This window comes from Sander lucioperca, chromosome 1 (genome assembly GCF_008315115.2).
Source record: "Sander lucioperca isolate FBNREF2018 chromosome 1, SLUC_FBN_1.2, whole genome shotgun sequence".
Taxonomy (NCBI): domain Eukaryota; kingdom Metazoa; phylum Chordata; class Actinopteri; order Perciformes; family Percidae; genus Sander; species Sander lucioperca.
In genome coordinates this window covers 50,278,140-50,295,780 of record NC_050173.1, presented here as the reverse complement: position 1 = coordinate 50,295,780, position 17,641 = coordinate 50,278,140, and the positions used below count along the sequence as shown (strand labels likewise).

General features: G+C 43.2%; 2 protein-coding genes across 3 annotated transcripts in view; one reads left to right on the top strand and one right to left on the bottom strand.

The window, feature by feature from the left end:
- Positions 1–1,119: 1,119 nt before the first annotated feature.
- On the bottom strand, positions 1,120–7,023 carry LOC116036606 (charged multivesicular body protein 1b-like). The gene is made up of 8 exons (XM_031280197.2): positions 6,822–7,023; positions 6,372–6,469; positions 5,767–5,913; positions 4,393–4,461; positions 4,197–4,304; positions 4,030–4,073; positions 2,740–2,812; positions 1,120–1,948 (listed from the first exon to the last, which is right to left on the bottom strand). The coding sequence occupies exons 1-8, from the start codon at positions 6,835–6,837 to the stop codon at positions 1,901–1,903; spliced, it is 603 nt and encodes a 200-aa protein (XP_031136057.1). The 5' UTR covers positions 6,838–7,023; the 3' UTR covers positions 1,120–1,900.
- A 1,217-nt stretch (positions 7,024–8,240) lies between these two features.
- Positions 8,241–17,641, top strand: part of LOC116036629 (formin-like protein 20) — a 26,610-nt gene continuing 17,209 nt past the window's right edge. The window contains exons 1-3 of one of the 2 annotated variants that reach the window (XR_004101659.2): positions 8,241–8,766; positions 11,557–11,871; positions 12,243–16,347. Coding sequence is in view for 1 of the 2 variants with exons in the window: in XM_031280230.2 (XP_031136090.1) it covers positions 8,752–8,766; positions 11,557–11,871; positions 12,243–15,680 (3,768 nt within the window). In the remaining variant the exon portion in view is untranslated. Of the gene's footprint in view, positions 8,767–11,556; positions 11,872–12,242; positions 17,250–17,641 lie in introns of those variants that run through there. The other variant, XM_031280230.2, reaches the window with a different exon arrangement.

Here is a 17,641-nt window from a genome sequence, read left to right as displayed (position 1 = left end):
CAAGATAAAGATCTGTGCTTTGGCAACATGTATCTTTTTCATCATCAACTGTCTGGACATACTGTTTCATTTCCTGTGTGTGAATCATGTAGTAGTCTGTTGCAATTAGAGTTTTTTCACCGTGTGTGTGTGAGCAGAGCTCCCCCCCACCGTGCAGAAGCAGGCAGGTCGGCCACAGGGACAGGACCACCGGCCCACCGGATCCCTGCCTGTCAGCAAGTACCGTTCCTCTAGGAACCAAGACAAGGTGTTGACGGCACTGGAGGAAAGCCACCCGCAACACCTGACACACACGCATATACAAACACAGGTTTCCCCCGGAGCAGTGCTCGTACAGGAACCATCTCCAGCACATCTGTAGGAAGCATCCCTGCACACATGTTGAGATGCACAGAGAAAAATAGGCCATGATAGACTCTCCGTGTTTAATCATACTTAAAGAGTAGGCCACTGAAGGTTAAAAATAAATTTTAAACAAAACTTACCAAATAGATTTTGTGACTGTGACAGCAGAGGGACAGAGAGAATTTTAATTTTAGGTGATCCAACTCCTGGCAGAAATGACTGACAGCTGCTGGATCACCGGGGTCAGCGTTTTTCGGATAACTCCAACGACTGAGGACTTGAAGAAGTATGTGCGTAATAGGCAAAATAGAGACTTGTGTAAGTCTGGGGGCACTGATGATGATTGTGAATGTAGTTAAGTGTGCGCTGATGATGATTAGGAAGGACACAAAAAGGGTCAGAGGTGACTGAGTGTCACTCCAGAGGACTCCCATCAGCTACGGGGCTGTTCATGTGTGTGTGTGTGTGTGTGTGTGTGTGTGTGTGTGTGTGTGTGTGTGCGCTTGGGCAGCACCTGTAATGGCTCCCAGCTGAGTCTCGCCTCCCCCCTGGGATATGGTGAACTGTGTGTGTGTGTGTGTGTGTGTGTAATGAGGCACTGGCATGCGAGCAGCAGAGGGCCGCTTCCTCTACAGGTGACACCTCTGACCTCTCATCTGTTCCCTGTTGGAGGAGAGAAAGAGGAGGGGTAAGATGGAAACAGAGAGGCATGCGGGGATGCATACATTGCCCAAAACACAGCTATAAACTGACAAAAAAACATGACAAGTAAAACATGTTGAAAACTCTTTTAATGACTCTCTGTCTATACACGCTGAGCCACTAGAGTTGTTACCAATACATGCAGAAAATCAACGATATTCCAGCTTTCTTCAAAGCATGTACGAGGCAACCATTTACAATAAGCCCTACCATATATATATAAAATATAAATAAAATACCTTTGAGTTTCAGCACTACAGCTAAAACAGAAAGCGGCAAGGTATCAATTCCAGAGGTCCCCACATCCTCAGTCATGCAGGTAGGACATAACAGTTACATTACAAGCATGCTCTTAACAATCAGTCAGTAACGCTGGCAGTTAATAAATACACAAATAAATAATAAATATTGCTCTTTGAACTTTATACATAGTGTATAACAACTTTGGAATGAGGTATTGGCTATTAAGTAGTACACAATTGTTTGTTTTTTTGTGCAAGAAATTCCCATTCAGAAATATGTCTAAGGTGTACCACCTTAAAATAAAGAACATGCCAGCACAGCAGTGTCCTATTGCTGGGCTAATAAATAATCACAAAACATTTTAAATATGAGTGTTCCAATGAAGATTAATATGGAAGAACTGCATGTGATGCACTTAATGTCAGGACTGTGAATAGTTTCTGCTGTTAGACAGCTCCTTTACTTCTCATGACAGAACAAACCTACAACGCACAACTTTCAGGCACATGGCACCTTTTGTGCTTTATTCTCCACTTTTTGTTTTACTCCCTGTCTCTTCTTGCTTCTCCTGCTCTTCTCCCTCTTCCCGGTCTTGTTAGTTTCGACATCATTATGACACCTGGTCTCGCAGTCTGGACAGCCTCTGGGAGAGCTCATCCTGATAACAACACAAAACAGGTAACACAGTGAGGGCAGGGGCCTTAAAAAATTGTGCCCTGCCTGGGGACTGCAGATGTAAATTAGCCTAAGGCTAACTCTGGTACAATGCATCAAATGGCAACATTTATGTTAAAAATTGTACATGGTCCCTAACAAATAAAATGAATAAATAAATAAATAAATGTCATACACAGATAGCGGCTGTGGTTCACTTGAATTATGTTGGTAACAATGGATTCCAATGGCGGCTCGGCATAACGGAAAACGTATCAAAACATTTTTTGGAAACAACTCAAACACTTCCTGCCACATAGTCCACCTTTCAGCTGTTGACTCGTATGACCACAATGGTCCAAACAGTGTTTGTTCAGGTGAAAAAGGCTGATTCTGTGTCACACTATTACTCCATCAAGTTCCAAAGCTCTGTTTTGGTGAAAACAGTTATTGTTTTGAACATGTTGATCATACAGATCAACAGTGGAGACGTGTATTGGACTGCAGGAGTGTTTTGAGATGTGTCGGTGGATCATTTCATAGTTTTGTTCATTGTGAAAATATGTCCTCATTGAAGCTTACATACTGTGCATAATTCCAGCAACAGACACTGTTCCGAAAAATAACCTTTCAATCGTGCAGGAGTCGAGCGTTTCCGTGGAGTATAACTTGAAATTTGCGTGACGCTAACTCATGTGAGACTGCCAAAGACCATAAAGATTATGTATGAATTCTATTCTGGGATATAAAACACCAAATATAGCGATAGCATAAGGATAAGAGTGGCTGTGTTACCTGCTCTGTTGATGCCACAGATGAAGCCAGTGATGAGATTTGGCCTGAAGGAAGCTCCAGGTTGAGATCCAACCTAGAAAAAGAAATAAGAAAAGAAAACCCTTTTTACTATCATTTCTGCGTGGCTGCTTAGCTCCTTGGGTTACAGTAAACTATGAATATGGTACGTTCCTATGTTTTTATGGGACAGTCATTTAATAAAGCTTTTAGTACAATTCATTCAGTGTCTTTTTTTAAAGATTTTTTTTGGGCATTCCCACCTTTAATGAATAGGACAGCTCTATGAAAGGGGGGAGAGAGGGGGATGACATGCAAAATTTCAAGTATGCTTGTTTGGTATACAAAGTGCTACATAATCTAGCGATCGCATAATTCAATGCATAATCAGCCAAAGTCCGCATATTTATGCGGGGGCCGCATTTTTTAAAATTTCGCCGCATAAATTGCCGATTTCTGCGCAAAATATGCAGGGCTTGCATGATTTCATAATCCCCGCATTTTCGTTGCAAAAAAGTCACATATATTTTAGCAGAAAGTTGAAAACTGTTGCGTTTACTTCACACAAGAGCAGCCATTTTCCCCTGTTGCCATGGGAACGTTATGAAGTGACGTAATTATGCGACGTGAACATCATCGAAAAGCTGCAAACCCCGCGATGAAGCCATGATGAAACCAGTTTTTGCAAGTTCCCGCAATTTCATCGCATAAAATTGCATAAATATTGCATTTTTTAAGAAAATGTGCCGCATAATCAAGGATTTTTGCCCGCAACAATCACAAAAAAACTCATTTTTTCTGAAAGGACTGTGTAGAAGTGGATGAATAATGTCTTTGTCATCATGTATTTTTGTTTTGTTTTGTCTGTTTGTTTTTGTCAATGTATTTGTCACCATTATGTGTACCTTTTAATTTAAAGTGAATGAGTGCTGTATGACTGCTGGCTGTCTCTATGTCAGTCCTATGTCACCTGCCTAGGGACTGCAGATGAAAAGTACTTATTTTTACTAATTCTGGCACATAGTGTTTTTTATACAACAATATTCATAAATATGCATGGTCCATTTCAAATAAACAATAAAATAAAAATAAAAATCATCACAGGTCGGACTCGAACCATGTACCTTCTGTGTCGAGGCATAAACCTCTATCTATGTGCGCCTGCTCTACCAACTGGGCTATCCTGGCCACCTATCTTGTTGTTTTATTTCCTGGTATTATGTTTCTCCTCTATCAATGTTTTTAGCTGTTGCCATTACTGTTATTTATGTTGGAGATATGGGCCATACTCACCCTGCTTCATCAGCCATCTCATGCAACAGCGTGTCCACTTCATTCTAGGGACCAGCCAAGAAAAACAATCATTTTAAACAAATATGTCGCACTGGGGTTAAGTCTGCCTTTATAAGTAGCCACATAAGCATAGTATTACCTGCTTGTAAGAGGACAGTGCTTGTTACCTGAGGTGTTGTCAGAGTGGTGGTGTTGCCCATTGTGTCTTCCATCTGAGCTGTCTGCACATCCAGAGTTTCAAATTGGGTTTCAAACTTGTCCATCAATGCAGAGATCTGTATAGAAAGAAAAAAAAAAACATTACGAAAATCTCAATCAACATGCGTACGTGTCTGTCTGCGTGTATATGAGGTCACTTTTTACCTTCTCTAAGTTCATACTTTTCAGTGTGGCATCCATGGACTTGACCACTCCAGACATGGATTTAGATACCTGGGCAAAATACACATCAAATAAAGTGTTGAAGCCTCTGTAGTCTTCTCTCTTTTTACTCGTCTTATTGGTTTTTGGATTCAAAAACGGGATCAGGGCATGTGAAGTCAGACAGGCAGGTGGCTGTAGACATGGCAACGCTTGAAGTGCTGTTCCCTTATATTTCCACTAGGTGTCGCTTTTAGCTTTGTAAACAGATATTTTGTCATGACTACCTCTCATCTGAAAAGCATCCCTAATATTCCAAAAATGGCTCTGATTAAGGTTTAATCTTGTAAAACCAATTTACCAGTAGTTGATCAAATTATAGTAGAGGGTTTTATTATCAAGCATATTGTGTTCATGTTTTTGAGACAGGCAGCAGTAGTACAACAACATAAAGAGGTGTTTTTCAGCTATACCACCTCACACTGTGGGTGCTTCCATTTCTATAGACGCTATTAAGTTATAATCTATGGAATGATGCCTGTTCTATAGTGAACTGGAATTAAAGCCATTTAAAGAGGCTGTCACTCTCTCATAAGAGCAAGAAGCTAATAGCCTAATGACATTATGTAATTGGTGGCTTTTTGTTTGCATGTCTGCTTGCCTTTTTTGCTCACTCTCCCTCTGCCTGTCTCCTTTGTGTAGGACTTGTGACTGAGTGGAGGACTACTTTGGACTTTTGTAACCTGAAATCATTTCACACTCTGCGGCTCTTTACCTTCTGAAATTAGATGCAATTTTCAAAATATACACTTTAAAAACTACATGCACAGTGAAATATCTGGTGAATATGAATATCTATGTCTGCTACAGCGGTTTTAGGTAAAAGTCATGTGATTTCTACATCTTTGCCAGTGATTAGCAAGGAGGCGGGAGACGGTTGAAGTGGATGGCTACTGGGTCTGCTGTTTTCAGAAGTTACGATGTCGGTTGGGTGGTTGGCCCTGTGGCTTAGGGGTTAAGATGCTGACCATTTCATTCATCTCTTTCTATGATTGCAATCCAATAAAGGCAGAAAATGAACACAAAAACAATCATAAAGAAAAGAAGTTAACAATGCTGACCAGGTAAGTGAATGTAAATACAACCACCTAAATGTAGGAAACATGGTGGAATTATCATTTGTGGTAGAGTTAATTTTTCACTACAGCAAACAGTACAAACTTATGCTCATGTTCTCTACTTGAAATGACCTGCCAACACTCTGAATAAGAGGTTATCTTGAAAAATGAATGTGTGACTGCAGTCAACAGGTTGGGTATGTGTTTTTCACTGGTAATCATTTACTTGCTTTACATAACATCAGAAAGCAAGGCTGACCTGGTTCATAGTGACAGCAGTCTGGACCCTTGAAGACACAGCATCCACACGTGCGCTCATCCTCAAGAAGTTAATGGACTGATGCTTATGACGGATGGCATTCTCTGCATGGATCTTGGCTGTCTCCATATTACCCTTCTGGATAGCCTGAGAAACAAAAGAAAGATAAGAGTATAGCCAGGGATGTAGTCTACGTGATACGCAGGTAAACGCAGTATAAAGAAAGCTCCAGGATTTCCATATATGATATGTAAAATGTGCAATGACATACAACATACTTTCCATCATATTTTTGACATATTTTGAATTGTCATGTGTTTTTTTTCTTTGCATAGGCTAAATAAAAGGTATTTCAGCCGTGAATTGGTGCAAAAAAGTGTATCAAAATGCAGGAAATTAAGTCTTTGATGCTCAGAATTTCCCTGGGGGAGGACACCCAGACCTCACCGCCCCCCCATTCTGGCCCATACATATATATATATACAGCACAGTATACCCACTACAATACATTAGACTACACCACTTGAGTATAGCTGCACTGTAGCCCAGCTTGTCCCTGGATCTTGGTCTCCAATAATAAATAATATACAATTTAACAAGTCAACCTGCTTCACTTTAGCCTTCTCTGCCTTTTCTTCTTTGTCACATTTCTTGGAGTTGCGTTGTAGCTCCTTGGTAGCAAACTTGAGGTTAAACAGGTGTTCTGTATGGCTAGTCAAGGAATGGTTGAACTTAATAACGTTAATGGTAATACATTTGAGTTATACTACTGAATATAATCAGAAGCACCTAAAGACATCGAGCTAATTCAACCCAAGGCAGTGCAGGCAAGACAAACGTTGAACATGTAATCAAAGAGTCATCAAACGAGTTAAGCAAGCCCACTCCTTCATCACTGAATGACTGGGCAGAAGTTGCAAGCTATTACATAACAAGATTAACGTTAGCTACCAAACCCCTCTTACATTTGGCTAGCTAACGTTTCTGCTACTGCTACTGCTAGGTAGCTAACTGTATCTACCGTTATGCATGTTAGACTACACAGGAAAGGATACTCTCCATATTCGACATGATGAAGGTCTCTTTCTAAGACAAACACTCTGGACTGGTTATGTACAGATATAAAGTGGCATCCAGCCACTCACTTATTTCCCAGAGTTGTTTGTTTGTTTTTGTTTTTTTTTAAGCTAGCGTATCTTCGCAACTCTAGCGAGACAAGAGGCTTCACTTGTGCGTACTTCCGCATTTGCTTGAAATCAGTTAGGTAGAACGGCAGTATCGCATTTGTCTTGCAGTCAAAACGACTATCTTGTAATTGTTGACACGTATTTTTCCATCGGAAGAGTTTTGTAATTTATTCAAGTAAGAGCTTACTTTGTAAACCGTTTAAGAAACGTTGTAAATGCGGCCGTGTCATGTGACGCATGCGCAGCACGGTGACGTTGAAGCAGTACTGCCTGTTTGCGATTTTTCTTCTAATTTGACCAGTTTTGAGTTATACTTCTAGCCTAATTATAAATAAATAACATAATATTAGACACATGCGTGATATGACCCGTCGTCCGTACTGCATCGATTTACAAGACAGATGGCTAAACATGGGAACCATCTTGATTTATGTTTATCTTTGAATACAATCGCTTTCACCGTCGTCACACGGTCACGATTTGGCATAGCGAGCTCGCGCCTCCTACGTCACGACCGTTTGAGAGGTGGACGGGCATGCGTGTCCAAAGCAGACAAGTTGCACCCAGGCTAAAAATAGTTTGTACCCGGTATCGGTAGGTTGTAGTACACGTCTAGTGACGTCGTCTGTGTGTGTTTTTTGTGAGGGATACATTGACCTTTTTCTACCAAAACCACTCACTGTTTGCTTTTAATCCCGTTTCTTTCCCTTTACTTCTGATGCATTGACGACGAGTATGTAACATGTAGGGCAGGCTAACCGTTGTTGTAGAGTTCTGCATGGAGAGAATAGTATCCTGTACTGACCTGTGAGTACTTTAAGGGATTTAGGCTAGTTGTTGTTAAAGAGATGGAACAGACAGCAAGAAAATGCAGCATGAGGGGAAAATATCAAATCTGTTGTCCAGAGGGAAAAAGGTTGTGTGTGTGTGCGTGCATAGGCCCGCCGAAGGGGCCTGGGGGGGATTAACGGCTAGGTCGGGGGAGGGGGGGGGAAGCAGCATGGATGACTCATACTGTGTGCTGCTGATACTCTGTATGGACACAGCACTAAACCAGAATTGTGCGTAATGGAGAGTGAAGAAGTGAATGAGAAGTGTTTCAGAAACGTTCCCCAACGTTCTCCAAAGGTTGTCTCCCTTTCAGTTAGCTGAATAAAACAAACATAGTCCTGGACCTCAACCCCAGCACACAGCCATATGTCGCAACGTTTGAGGGGACACACTGTCCATTTTAGACACACTTCTCCATTCAGCCTGTATGGCCTACAGTCAAGCTTTAGCTACAAGTTCCATCTCGGTTCTAAATGTATCTCGTAGACCTATTTTAAACTTTTATTTGTAATACACATGGAGCTGGCACACATATTCAAATTAGATTACACTTGCAACGCCCCGCGCGCCACACAACTTCCCCATAATTTTTGTGTGTACACACACACACACACACACACACACACACACACACACACACACACCCCAGTCATAACTGAATGACGGCAGGTCGCTATGGAAACTGCGTTACGCTCCGGGCGGCCGGAGGAGAAAACAAGAGCGCGAGGAGTCATTTCAGTCTTCATTTCAGCACCAAGCGAGCTCGTGGACAGCGCCCGAATGAACTCGCGCACAGATGTGATCCTCACATGCCTTAGAAGAGACAGATCCTCATCAGCACCAAGTCTGACCGGAGTGGCTGGTAGGCACTTTAAAAGCAAAACAACCCCCCGTAGAAGAGACACAGACTCTCCGGAACTGAAGCTCGGTGGACCAGGTCCAGGTTTCATTCCAGTCGCTCCCTCAAATGCTACAGCAACAGGTAAGAACCCCCAGCTCTGTGAAGTTGGATCATTTAGTTTTGTGTGGCTGCACGGAGCTTGCATGCTTGTATTTAATGCGTTTTTAATCCTGGTCCTCATGCAGAAGTACATCTGCCCTTTATCCTGCCAGGCACTTAATTGCGGTTAACTGGCCTCACCTGGTATCTCAGGAGTAAAGGTGATTAGGTGATTAAAGAGAAGACCAGCAGGGCAGAGGGATGTCCAGCAGGGCTCCGCATCACTTCCAGTAAATGTGTGGCAGTGGTGGACTGTGAAACAGAATGTACAAAACTATAGATCAGAATCAAAATCAGAATCAGTTTTATTGGACAAGTATACTTACATAAAATATGCAAGGAATTTGACTTCAGTAGGTGTTAACTCTCTATACATTCAACAAATAGACATGTAGTAAACATTCAGTAGACAGATAGTAATATAGACACATACTGTACAATAGAGACAACAATATACATATAGGCACATATCAACATAATATACAAAAATACAAATATACAAATAAGACTCCAGTTGGTGGTTATTTAATAGGGAAACAACTCCCATTATTGTTTACAGAAGTATTGTCAGGGAACACGTTTAGCAGTAGAACTTCAAAGATCCTATGCATATACATATTGTATGTATAATACATCTGGTCAGCAGACATTACATTTTGTAGTGTAACACGACAAATACTGAGTTGTTAACTTCTATTTAAGTATTTACCATAGTTAATGAGATCGTAACGGTTTAAGTGAATGGATGTGAAAAAAAGGAAATTGATATAGCCTACATACAATCACTGTATAATTGTAAAACAATTCAGGGACACAGAGTTATTCTGGCTTTCCTTAGAGTTCATACACAGGACAGAATTGTTTGTTTTCCTGTATAGTGCTTCATAGATTGTATACCAGAGACAGCAACCTAAGTTTACAGAGCATCTTTGTGTTTGTTTTCGATTTAGTCCAGTGCATATGAGACCCTCCGTGTGTGTTGGGTTTTCAGTGGCCATAGATTATGTGCAAGCTGAGCCGATACGCCTGGATGAGTCACTCAGGCTGCAAGTTTGCAGAAGAGTGCGAAAGGGGAGGGGGGAGATACAGGGGCTAGCTGGAAAACAGTCCCGCAGTGTCTCCCTGCCTCCTCAACACATTGTTTCGTTGTATACATGACCAGTGTCAACACCTGGGACTATATTTATTGCCTCTGGATGTGTGATTACAAGTCCACCTTTTTAAAGTGTGGCACAGAGAAATGTCTCATCCACAACCGATTTTTTAGGAGCTTTGTGTTTTCAGACTCAACTTCTTTGTCTTCTTGGTAAGCATACTCGGTTCTTTTTAAGCGTTGCAGATGCTATGGAGTAAAGTGCTGTTATTTAGTCTTTGTTGAAATGTGTGCAACATGGATTAGAATATTTATAAACGCTCCCTATAATACATTGTTTGTGGTTATTACAGAGTATAGCTCTCTGATGTCTGACAAACTGCTACCAGAAAGCATCCCATTACTGCTCATTAGTATCCCAATGTTTGCCCTGCTGGTATCGACAAATCATAGCAATCAGCAGCATTCAGCTGCAGCTCTGACTGACGGCTATTGATTAAAGCCAACAAAAGATCATAATGGGCTGCTATGAACCACAGATGCACACTCAAACACAAGCGCTCACTCCCTGAAACACTTTTACATGCGCCCGCAAACACACACTCAATCACATAACAGACTATTCTGACTGACTTGGTTAGGCAAATGTTGTTTGGTCTATTGAAAACGGTGTCTAGTTTGTAGAGATTGATTGATGGGAGTCTAGATGCAGAGGCTGTGTGCGTAACTGCCAGGAGGATTACACATGTGGAAGCCAAACAGACATAATTGGCTGATATTAAATCCCACTTTGTTCCAATTTGTGTTCCACTTTACAAAGGTGTTACATGAAAGCTTGTGTGCACTCACATGAATGTGTGTCAGTCATTGTTTGTAAGGCATACAAATCATCGTGCTGCACACACTGACACAAAAACAACAGATGTGTGTCTTTAATTAGTGACGTTGGTGTGATTAATGCAGTCTGCTGGTGATGACTCATTTGGCTTAACCCTTGCTCTTCTGGTGGAAACAATCAATAAACAAAGATTTAGTCTGCTTTTACATGTCATTATTATCAAAATTATAACTATTATCATTAACTTGGTATTTACATACTTATTATTATTATTATTATTATTATTATTATTATTGTTATTAGTATTTTATACAATAATTTATTATAGTATAGGCTATATTAAACATTGTTTTTATTGTTATTCAGTGTAATGTTTTTAACTGATCCAGATATTGTATCTATCTGAGATGGAGTGCAAATAAAGGGACTAATTGGTGTGATATACTGTAAGTCTTGGGTAGTGAACAACTCAATATGTTTCTGATTCTGTGATTCCAGTCAAACACTTTCTCTTAATTTGTGGCGATCTGGTTGAGCAGTGGAAAAAATGTATTCAAAGCACATCTAGTATGTGGATCGCTCCATGTGTCAGCCTGTCAACACAGCAGTTACATTAGCATTGTGGAAAAGCTGTCAGCCAAGCTGTGACTTGCAGACAGCAGACTGGTAGGGAGTGTGTGTGTGTGTGTGTGTGTGTGTGTGTGTGTGTGTGTGTGTGTGTGTGTGTGTGTGTGTGTGTGTGTGTGTGTGAAGCAGAGAGAGCGAGAGAGTTAAACACATAACACAATTTGTATGGGAGTTGTAATAAACTCTCGCTGTCGTCCTCCTTCCCTCTTTTCAGGGCAGCAGCATGTCTGAAACTAAACCCAGTCAGCGGTTCCACAGCCTGAACACTGAGCAGGTGGAGGTCCTCCATCAGGTTTTGTCAGAGGTGGTTCCAATCCACGGCCGCGGGAACTTCCCCACTTTGGAGTTGCGTCCCCGAGACATCATCATAGCTGTGCGGGCCCGGCTGCAGAAGCTGGGAATCACAGTGAGAGATGTTCGCCTGAACGGCTCCACGGCCAGCCACGTCCTCGTCCGAGACAACGGAACCAGCTACAAGGACCTGGACATCATCTTTGGAGTAGAGTTGCCCAGTCAGGAGGAGTTCCAGGTATGATTACTGTACTGGAAAAGGAAGCAGGTTAATGTAATAAGAGTGGAGTATTATGGTTCAATCCCCTGCATTAACCTGCTTTTATTCTGCTGTAATATCCTTGAGGATGACACTGAATCTTTACTATCTCTATGGTGTTGCAATATTGATTTTTTATGGTGCTGTATTGATTATGATGTTATTGCAATCCACACCCTTTACCATTAGTGTGAATCAATATTACTAGCTTTAATAATTGTAACTGCATTATACAGAAAACTAAACCACAAGAGCATCACAAATTCAGTTCAATGTTAAAAGCAAAATTGCATTCGGATTGCATTGTCGTTAGTTGCAGCTGTCATGTTGTTGACCTTTTGTCTTCCCAGGTGATCAAGGAGTCAGTGCTGGGCTGCTTGCTGGACTGCCTACCTGCTGGGGTCAACAGGGAGCGGATCAGCAGCGCCACAATGAAGGAGGCCTACGTCCAGAAAATGGTCAAGGTCTTCACTGAGCACGACCGCTGGAGCCTCATCTCGCTCTCAAACAACAGTGGCAAAAACCTGGAGCTCAAATTTGTGAGCATGCTGAGGCGGCAGTTTGAGTTCAGCGTTGATTCCTTCCAGATCATCCTGGATCGTCTCCTGGAGTCCTACATGCAGCAGGAGTCCCCCCATAAGAACAATACCATTGATCTAATGGACCAGCCTGCAGCCCATCAGAATAAAGACTCTCCCTCTTTGCTCCAACAGGCCACTGCTCTGGAAACAGAGAAGACCTCTGGTAGAGACTCATCCAGCAAAGAGGGGTCACATATCAGCCAGACACAACAGAGAGATGAGGTGCATGAAAAGGAGTCCCAGACAGAACTCTCACAACACGCTGAACATTCAAACCAGACAAAAGACTCCACAGTTGAAAAACACAACAAAGAGAAAACACCCGTGGCTCTGAAAGAAGTGTCAGGACACAGAGACACCTTCAATGAGACAGACTCCTCGGACCAGACGTCTCCAAACGTTTTGTCAGAAAAGAAACAAACTTCTGTGAAAGCTGAACCATCAGCTCAGATTGAACTCAGACACGAGCCAGAGCTCTCTGACATGTCCACATGTTTGACAGAGGTAGAACAGTCAGAGCAAACCAAGACATGTGATGGCCAACAACCAGCACATTCAAATCCCAAGGAACTCTCTGCCTCAATGGTTGGACTCAATGAACAGTCCAACCACACAAAACCCCCTGATGAACAGAATGAACTTACAGAGCAAACAGGACAGTCCGAGCCGCCAAAGAGCTCAAATAAAACCCAGACAGAGTCTCCAAACCTGGCAGAAGAATGTCACAGCGAAGACTTGTCTGAGTGTTTCAGTGAGGATCAGAGAAGCGATGAGAAAGACAAAACACAACAAGCTCCCGACTCCAGCACACCTTCACATGCAGAGACAGAGACACAGTTAGCAGATGAAAGAAAAGTAGAAACAGAGACTGGTGAGCAAGGACAGAGAAATAAGGAGACAGAAATAAGTGAAATGACAGAAGAGATTTTAGCATCAGAAGCTAAAAATGTAGAAGACACACAGAGTATCGATTGTTCCTGCTCCGCCTCTTGCATATCCCTTACACTTTACAACACAGAGCCTGCTGGCACACATGATATACCGGAGATCCACAGCACACTACACACAGATAAATCAGATAAAACACCTAACACACTTGATGCCGTCAGCCCTCCAGATACTCAGGATAATTTACCTGCACCAGCCAGCCTTGTTTCTGACAAAAAGACCTCCTCTTCTCCCTCTTGTAAGGCCTCAGAGAGACTTTCTCACATGGTGGTGCTTAAACACTCTTCTCCCAAACCCCCTCGCAGGATGTGTAGGAAGGTAACCCCCAATCCGTACCCCAGTCCAGTCTCTGAAAGCGAACTTGTCATAGAGCCCTGTCTGGTTCCAAACCCCTGCCCTAGCCCTGAACCTGAACCTGAATCTGAACCTGAGGTAGCCTTTGATCCAGAGCCAACAGCTCCCAGTTCAGAACCTACAACTACCCGACCAACCAGTTTTTCTACTGAAACAAACCCTGGGCCTGAACCTACCCCTTCCAGTAACCTAGCTTCCAATCTAGACCTTACCTTAGCCCCTGATCCAGCCCCTGATATAATCTTCACCTCTGCTGTGGATCCCATGTCTACTTTACCTCAAGAGCCCCCACCGCCTCAGCTAATCACAGAGAGATCATGTGAGACGAGTATTCAGAGCGTGAAAGAGACACCATCTACACATGTGGCTTGTGATGAACAAAGCCAGCCCTCCCCTAGTGAAACCGCCTGTGCACCCAAACAATCAGAGCCTCTTGACTCAGTGGACACATTAGTTTCACACACTGATACGTCCCGCTCAAACACCCCAGATCCTATACATACCTCAGAAGTTGAGCTCAGTGATGAAGATGAAATCAGAGAACCACAAACCAAAAAGATGGACTTGAATCAGCCAAACGGCTGCCAACAAGAGACCACACTTAGTTCTCCCTCCTCTTCCCAATGTGTCACCCCTCCTGTTTGCTGTCTCACCCCTCCTGTACTCAGTCTTTCCCCTCCCTGCTTCACTCGCTCGCCCCCCAGCCTCAGCCCTCCCCCATGTCTGACCCCTCCCTCTCACTGCCTCGCATCTCTGCCACTGAACAGCCCTGCCACAAGCTTCAGCTCTCCACCCCTGAGTTTAAGCCCTACCTCATCCTGCCTCAGCTCACCTCCTTACCTCACTCCTCCAATGCTTAGCCCCAGTCCTCCTCCACTCTGTCTTAGCCCCCCTTCCCCCTGCCTCAGCCCTCCCCTCCTCTGCCTCACTCCGCCGGTGGAGTCAGAGGACCTTGTACCTCAGGTATCTTCAGACATGGAGCCTTTGATAGTGAACACAGACAGCGAGGAACAGATTAAAGAGTCCTCTCCCCAGCCAGGAATTCCTCTCCTACAGTTGGAGGGTATAAAGGGAAAAGATTATATCTCATCGTTGCCTCGGGTTGCAGAGCCTGTCTCTTTTCCAATCACTATCCCGAGCGCCAGCTCACATGTGCTGCCTCTCTCTCAGTCTGAAGGCCCAGGGGAATCGGGCCCTCAAAAAGCCGATGAGGAACCGAGCCCTGTGCCTGAGAGAAAAGAGGTCCCTAAGGCACCCGCAGTCGTGCCTGAACAGAGCAGTGCTCCTCAGACATCTTGCTCGGTCCCTGCTGTCGAGGTCCTGGCAGAGAGCATGTATGGTGACTTTGAGGCGGCCATGGACCACCTGCGCTACCGCCTAATCGCTACCAGGAACCCTGAGGAGATCCGAGGTGGCGGCTTGCTAAAATACAGCAACCTGTTGGTCAGAGATTACCGACCGGCCAGCGAGACTCAGATAAAGACACTGGAGCGCTACATGTGCTCGCGCTTTTTTATCGACTTCCCTGACGTGCAGGAGCAACAGAGGAAGATCCTGTCCTACTTGAAGAACCACTTTATCGGCGAGGAGAGAAGCAAGTACCAGTACCTGATGACGCTGCGTCGCGTGGTCGACGACAGCACAGTGTGTCTGATGGGCCATGAGAGGCGTCAGACGCTGAACATGATCACAGTGCTGGCACTGAAGGTTCTCGGAGAGCAGAACATTATCCCCAACACAGACCACGTAACGTGCTTCTACCAGCCCGCTCCGTACATGGCTGATCACAGTGCCCCCTATTTAGCAGAACCCAGCTACTGCAGCTACTACATACCCCAAGGGGGATCAACTCTGCTTTACCAACCGTACCCCTTGCACCTGCACACGCAGACTGGACTAGTCTAAAACACACACACAAACACACGTAATTACACAAAACACACAATCGAGCAAGGGGAAGGTGCTTTCCATGAGGAAAGAGCTGGAGAATGGAAATATAATCCAGGGATAAACTGTTTGGTCTATAATAGACCTATGGGGGTGGGATTGAGTGGGTTTTTACAGTAAACTCCCTGAGTACTCTGTAAGGTTCTAATATGATTATATGTAATTATCTGGGCTTTGTGGGAAAATAATAATTCTTCCGATATTGTTAAGATTCCAGAAAATGCTTTATGCACTGCATGAGTCATAGCCCTTTGGTCTCCCTGGGAAACCATTTGTGCTGTTGACATTCACACACATGCACGGACACACTCCACACACACACACACACACACACACACACACACACATGTATGGACACACTCGCACACACACACACACAAAACTCACACTTCCAGGGTCTTGAATTCTTGTAATCTTTTCATGTTCTTACTGTGTCGTTCTTAATGGGTTTGTTCAGAATGTGGACCTTGCCTGTGGTTGATATTGATATTGTGCATGGATAAATTAGGACTGTTCTCTCACTGCCAAATACTGTGTGACTACTATGCTTCTTAAACTGTTTAATGTAACTTTGTTAATCCTTCATTGAAGGGGTGTATTCTGAAAAATAAATACTGAGGGACAGGTCTACCAGTGTGTACAGTACTTATGTCAGTACACACACATGCATGCACAACACTTAGACACAAAAACACACACATACTTACACGCGAACAAACCTACTGTATGCACACAGAGTTGGACAATGCATGAGTAGCTGATACATAGATCACATCCTGAAGTCAAAGCAAAGGCTTTTAATTTAATAAAAATTGATCTATTTTTGCAGAAGATAATACTCAGTGCTAAACAGACTGGTTAAATCCTACAGAAAAATGTCAACAACAATGCCTTTGCAGTAGACTGTACAGCGTATTGATCACAGTATATTGTGTGCAGATACACTGCATTGTTTTCAGGTAAATTGTGTTAAGATGTAGTGCTTGATTCCTTTCCCTCGTAGAGTCCTTTCTGTAATCATGTGAAGTACTGTAAGTAAGTAAGTAAGTGTTGATTTGTTTAATGCTAAAGTTTACTCTGTGGAGGTGGTCAGGTTATAACCATCTTTGGGTCATCTCTAAACATAGCAGATGCGGATCTGTCTAAACCGAAAGAATTCAATTTTAAACTTGTGTGACTCCTCTCAGCATAAATCAGCATCCTCTAATTCAGGTCAGAATCAACACGGAACAAGTTCCAAATCCACCTCAAACCTGAATCTAAGTTCAAAGCTGTGCTACAGCAACTATGACCAAAGATGGTTCGGTAGGGAAATCAAGTGCCTAAATGTGAGACATCATTGGCATGTCTTTATCTCACTGCACTGGGGGTGTAATGGGGTGGGCCTTGGGCTGGGTTGGGTCTGTGTGTTCAGTTGTTGACCCCTGTTTCTGCTACCCATTTTGATGTCTTTAATGTAGTCCTTTGTTGTAGTTCATTCATGTACGTTTTGATAAAATAAAGGGGAAACTCAACAAACCTTCAGAATTCTTTCAAAAGAGACTTTCTTTGTTTCTATTTGCTCCATTCTCATATCCACTTTTTCCCCTAAACGACATGCCGTACAGCTTACGTATCCTCCCATGATTGCGCTCTGCAATGATCCACTTAAGCGTGACCATCAAATCATGATGGTGTCCAGGAGAGCGACCCAAAGCTGTGAAAATGTGTCTGTTTGAGGCCTCTTATCACAAATCACCTGTCCTTCAGATGTGTTTGGACCCGAATGACGCACGGTCTACGCAACACAGCAGCTTCAACAACGTGTGAATGTGAGGAGGATAAGAGTATGTGAGATGTGAGAGTGAAAGGGGAGACAGGGGAGGAGGGAGCCAGAGAGTGTGCGTATACATGTGTGTCTTGTGTGTGTGCGCTTCAGA

What these genes read in the sequence shown, in the direction of transcription:
- LOC116036606 (XM_031280197.2), bottom strand. An exon ending in AGAAGGCTAAAGTGAAGCAG is followed by an intron (nt 5,914 to 6,371) that starts GTTGACTTGTTA and finishes TTTGTTTCTCAG; the next exon opens with GCTATCCAGAAGGGTAATAT. An exon ending in CTGTGGCATCAACAGAGCAG is followed by an intron (nt 1,949 to 2,739) that starts GTAACACAGCCA and finishes TGTTGTTATCAG; the next exon opens with GATGAGCTCTCCCAGAGGCT.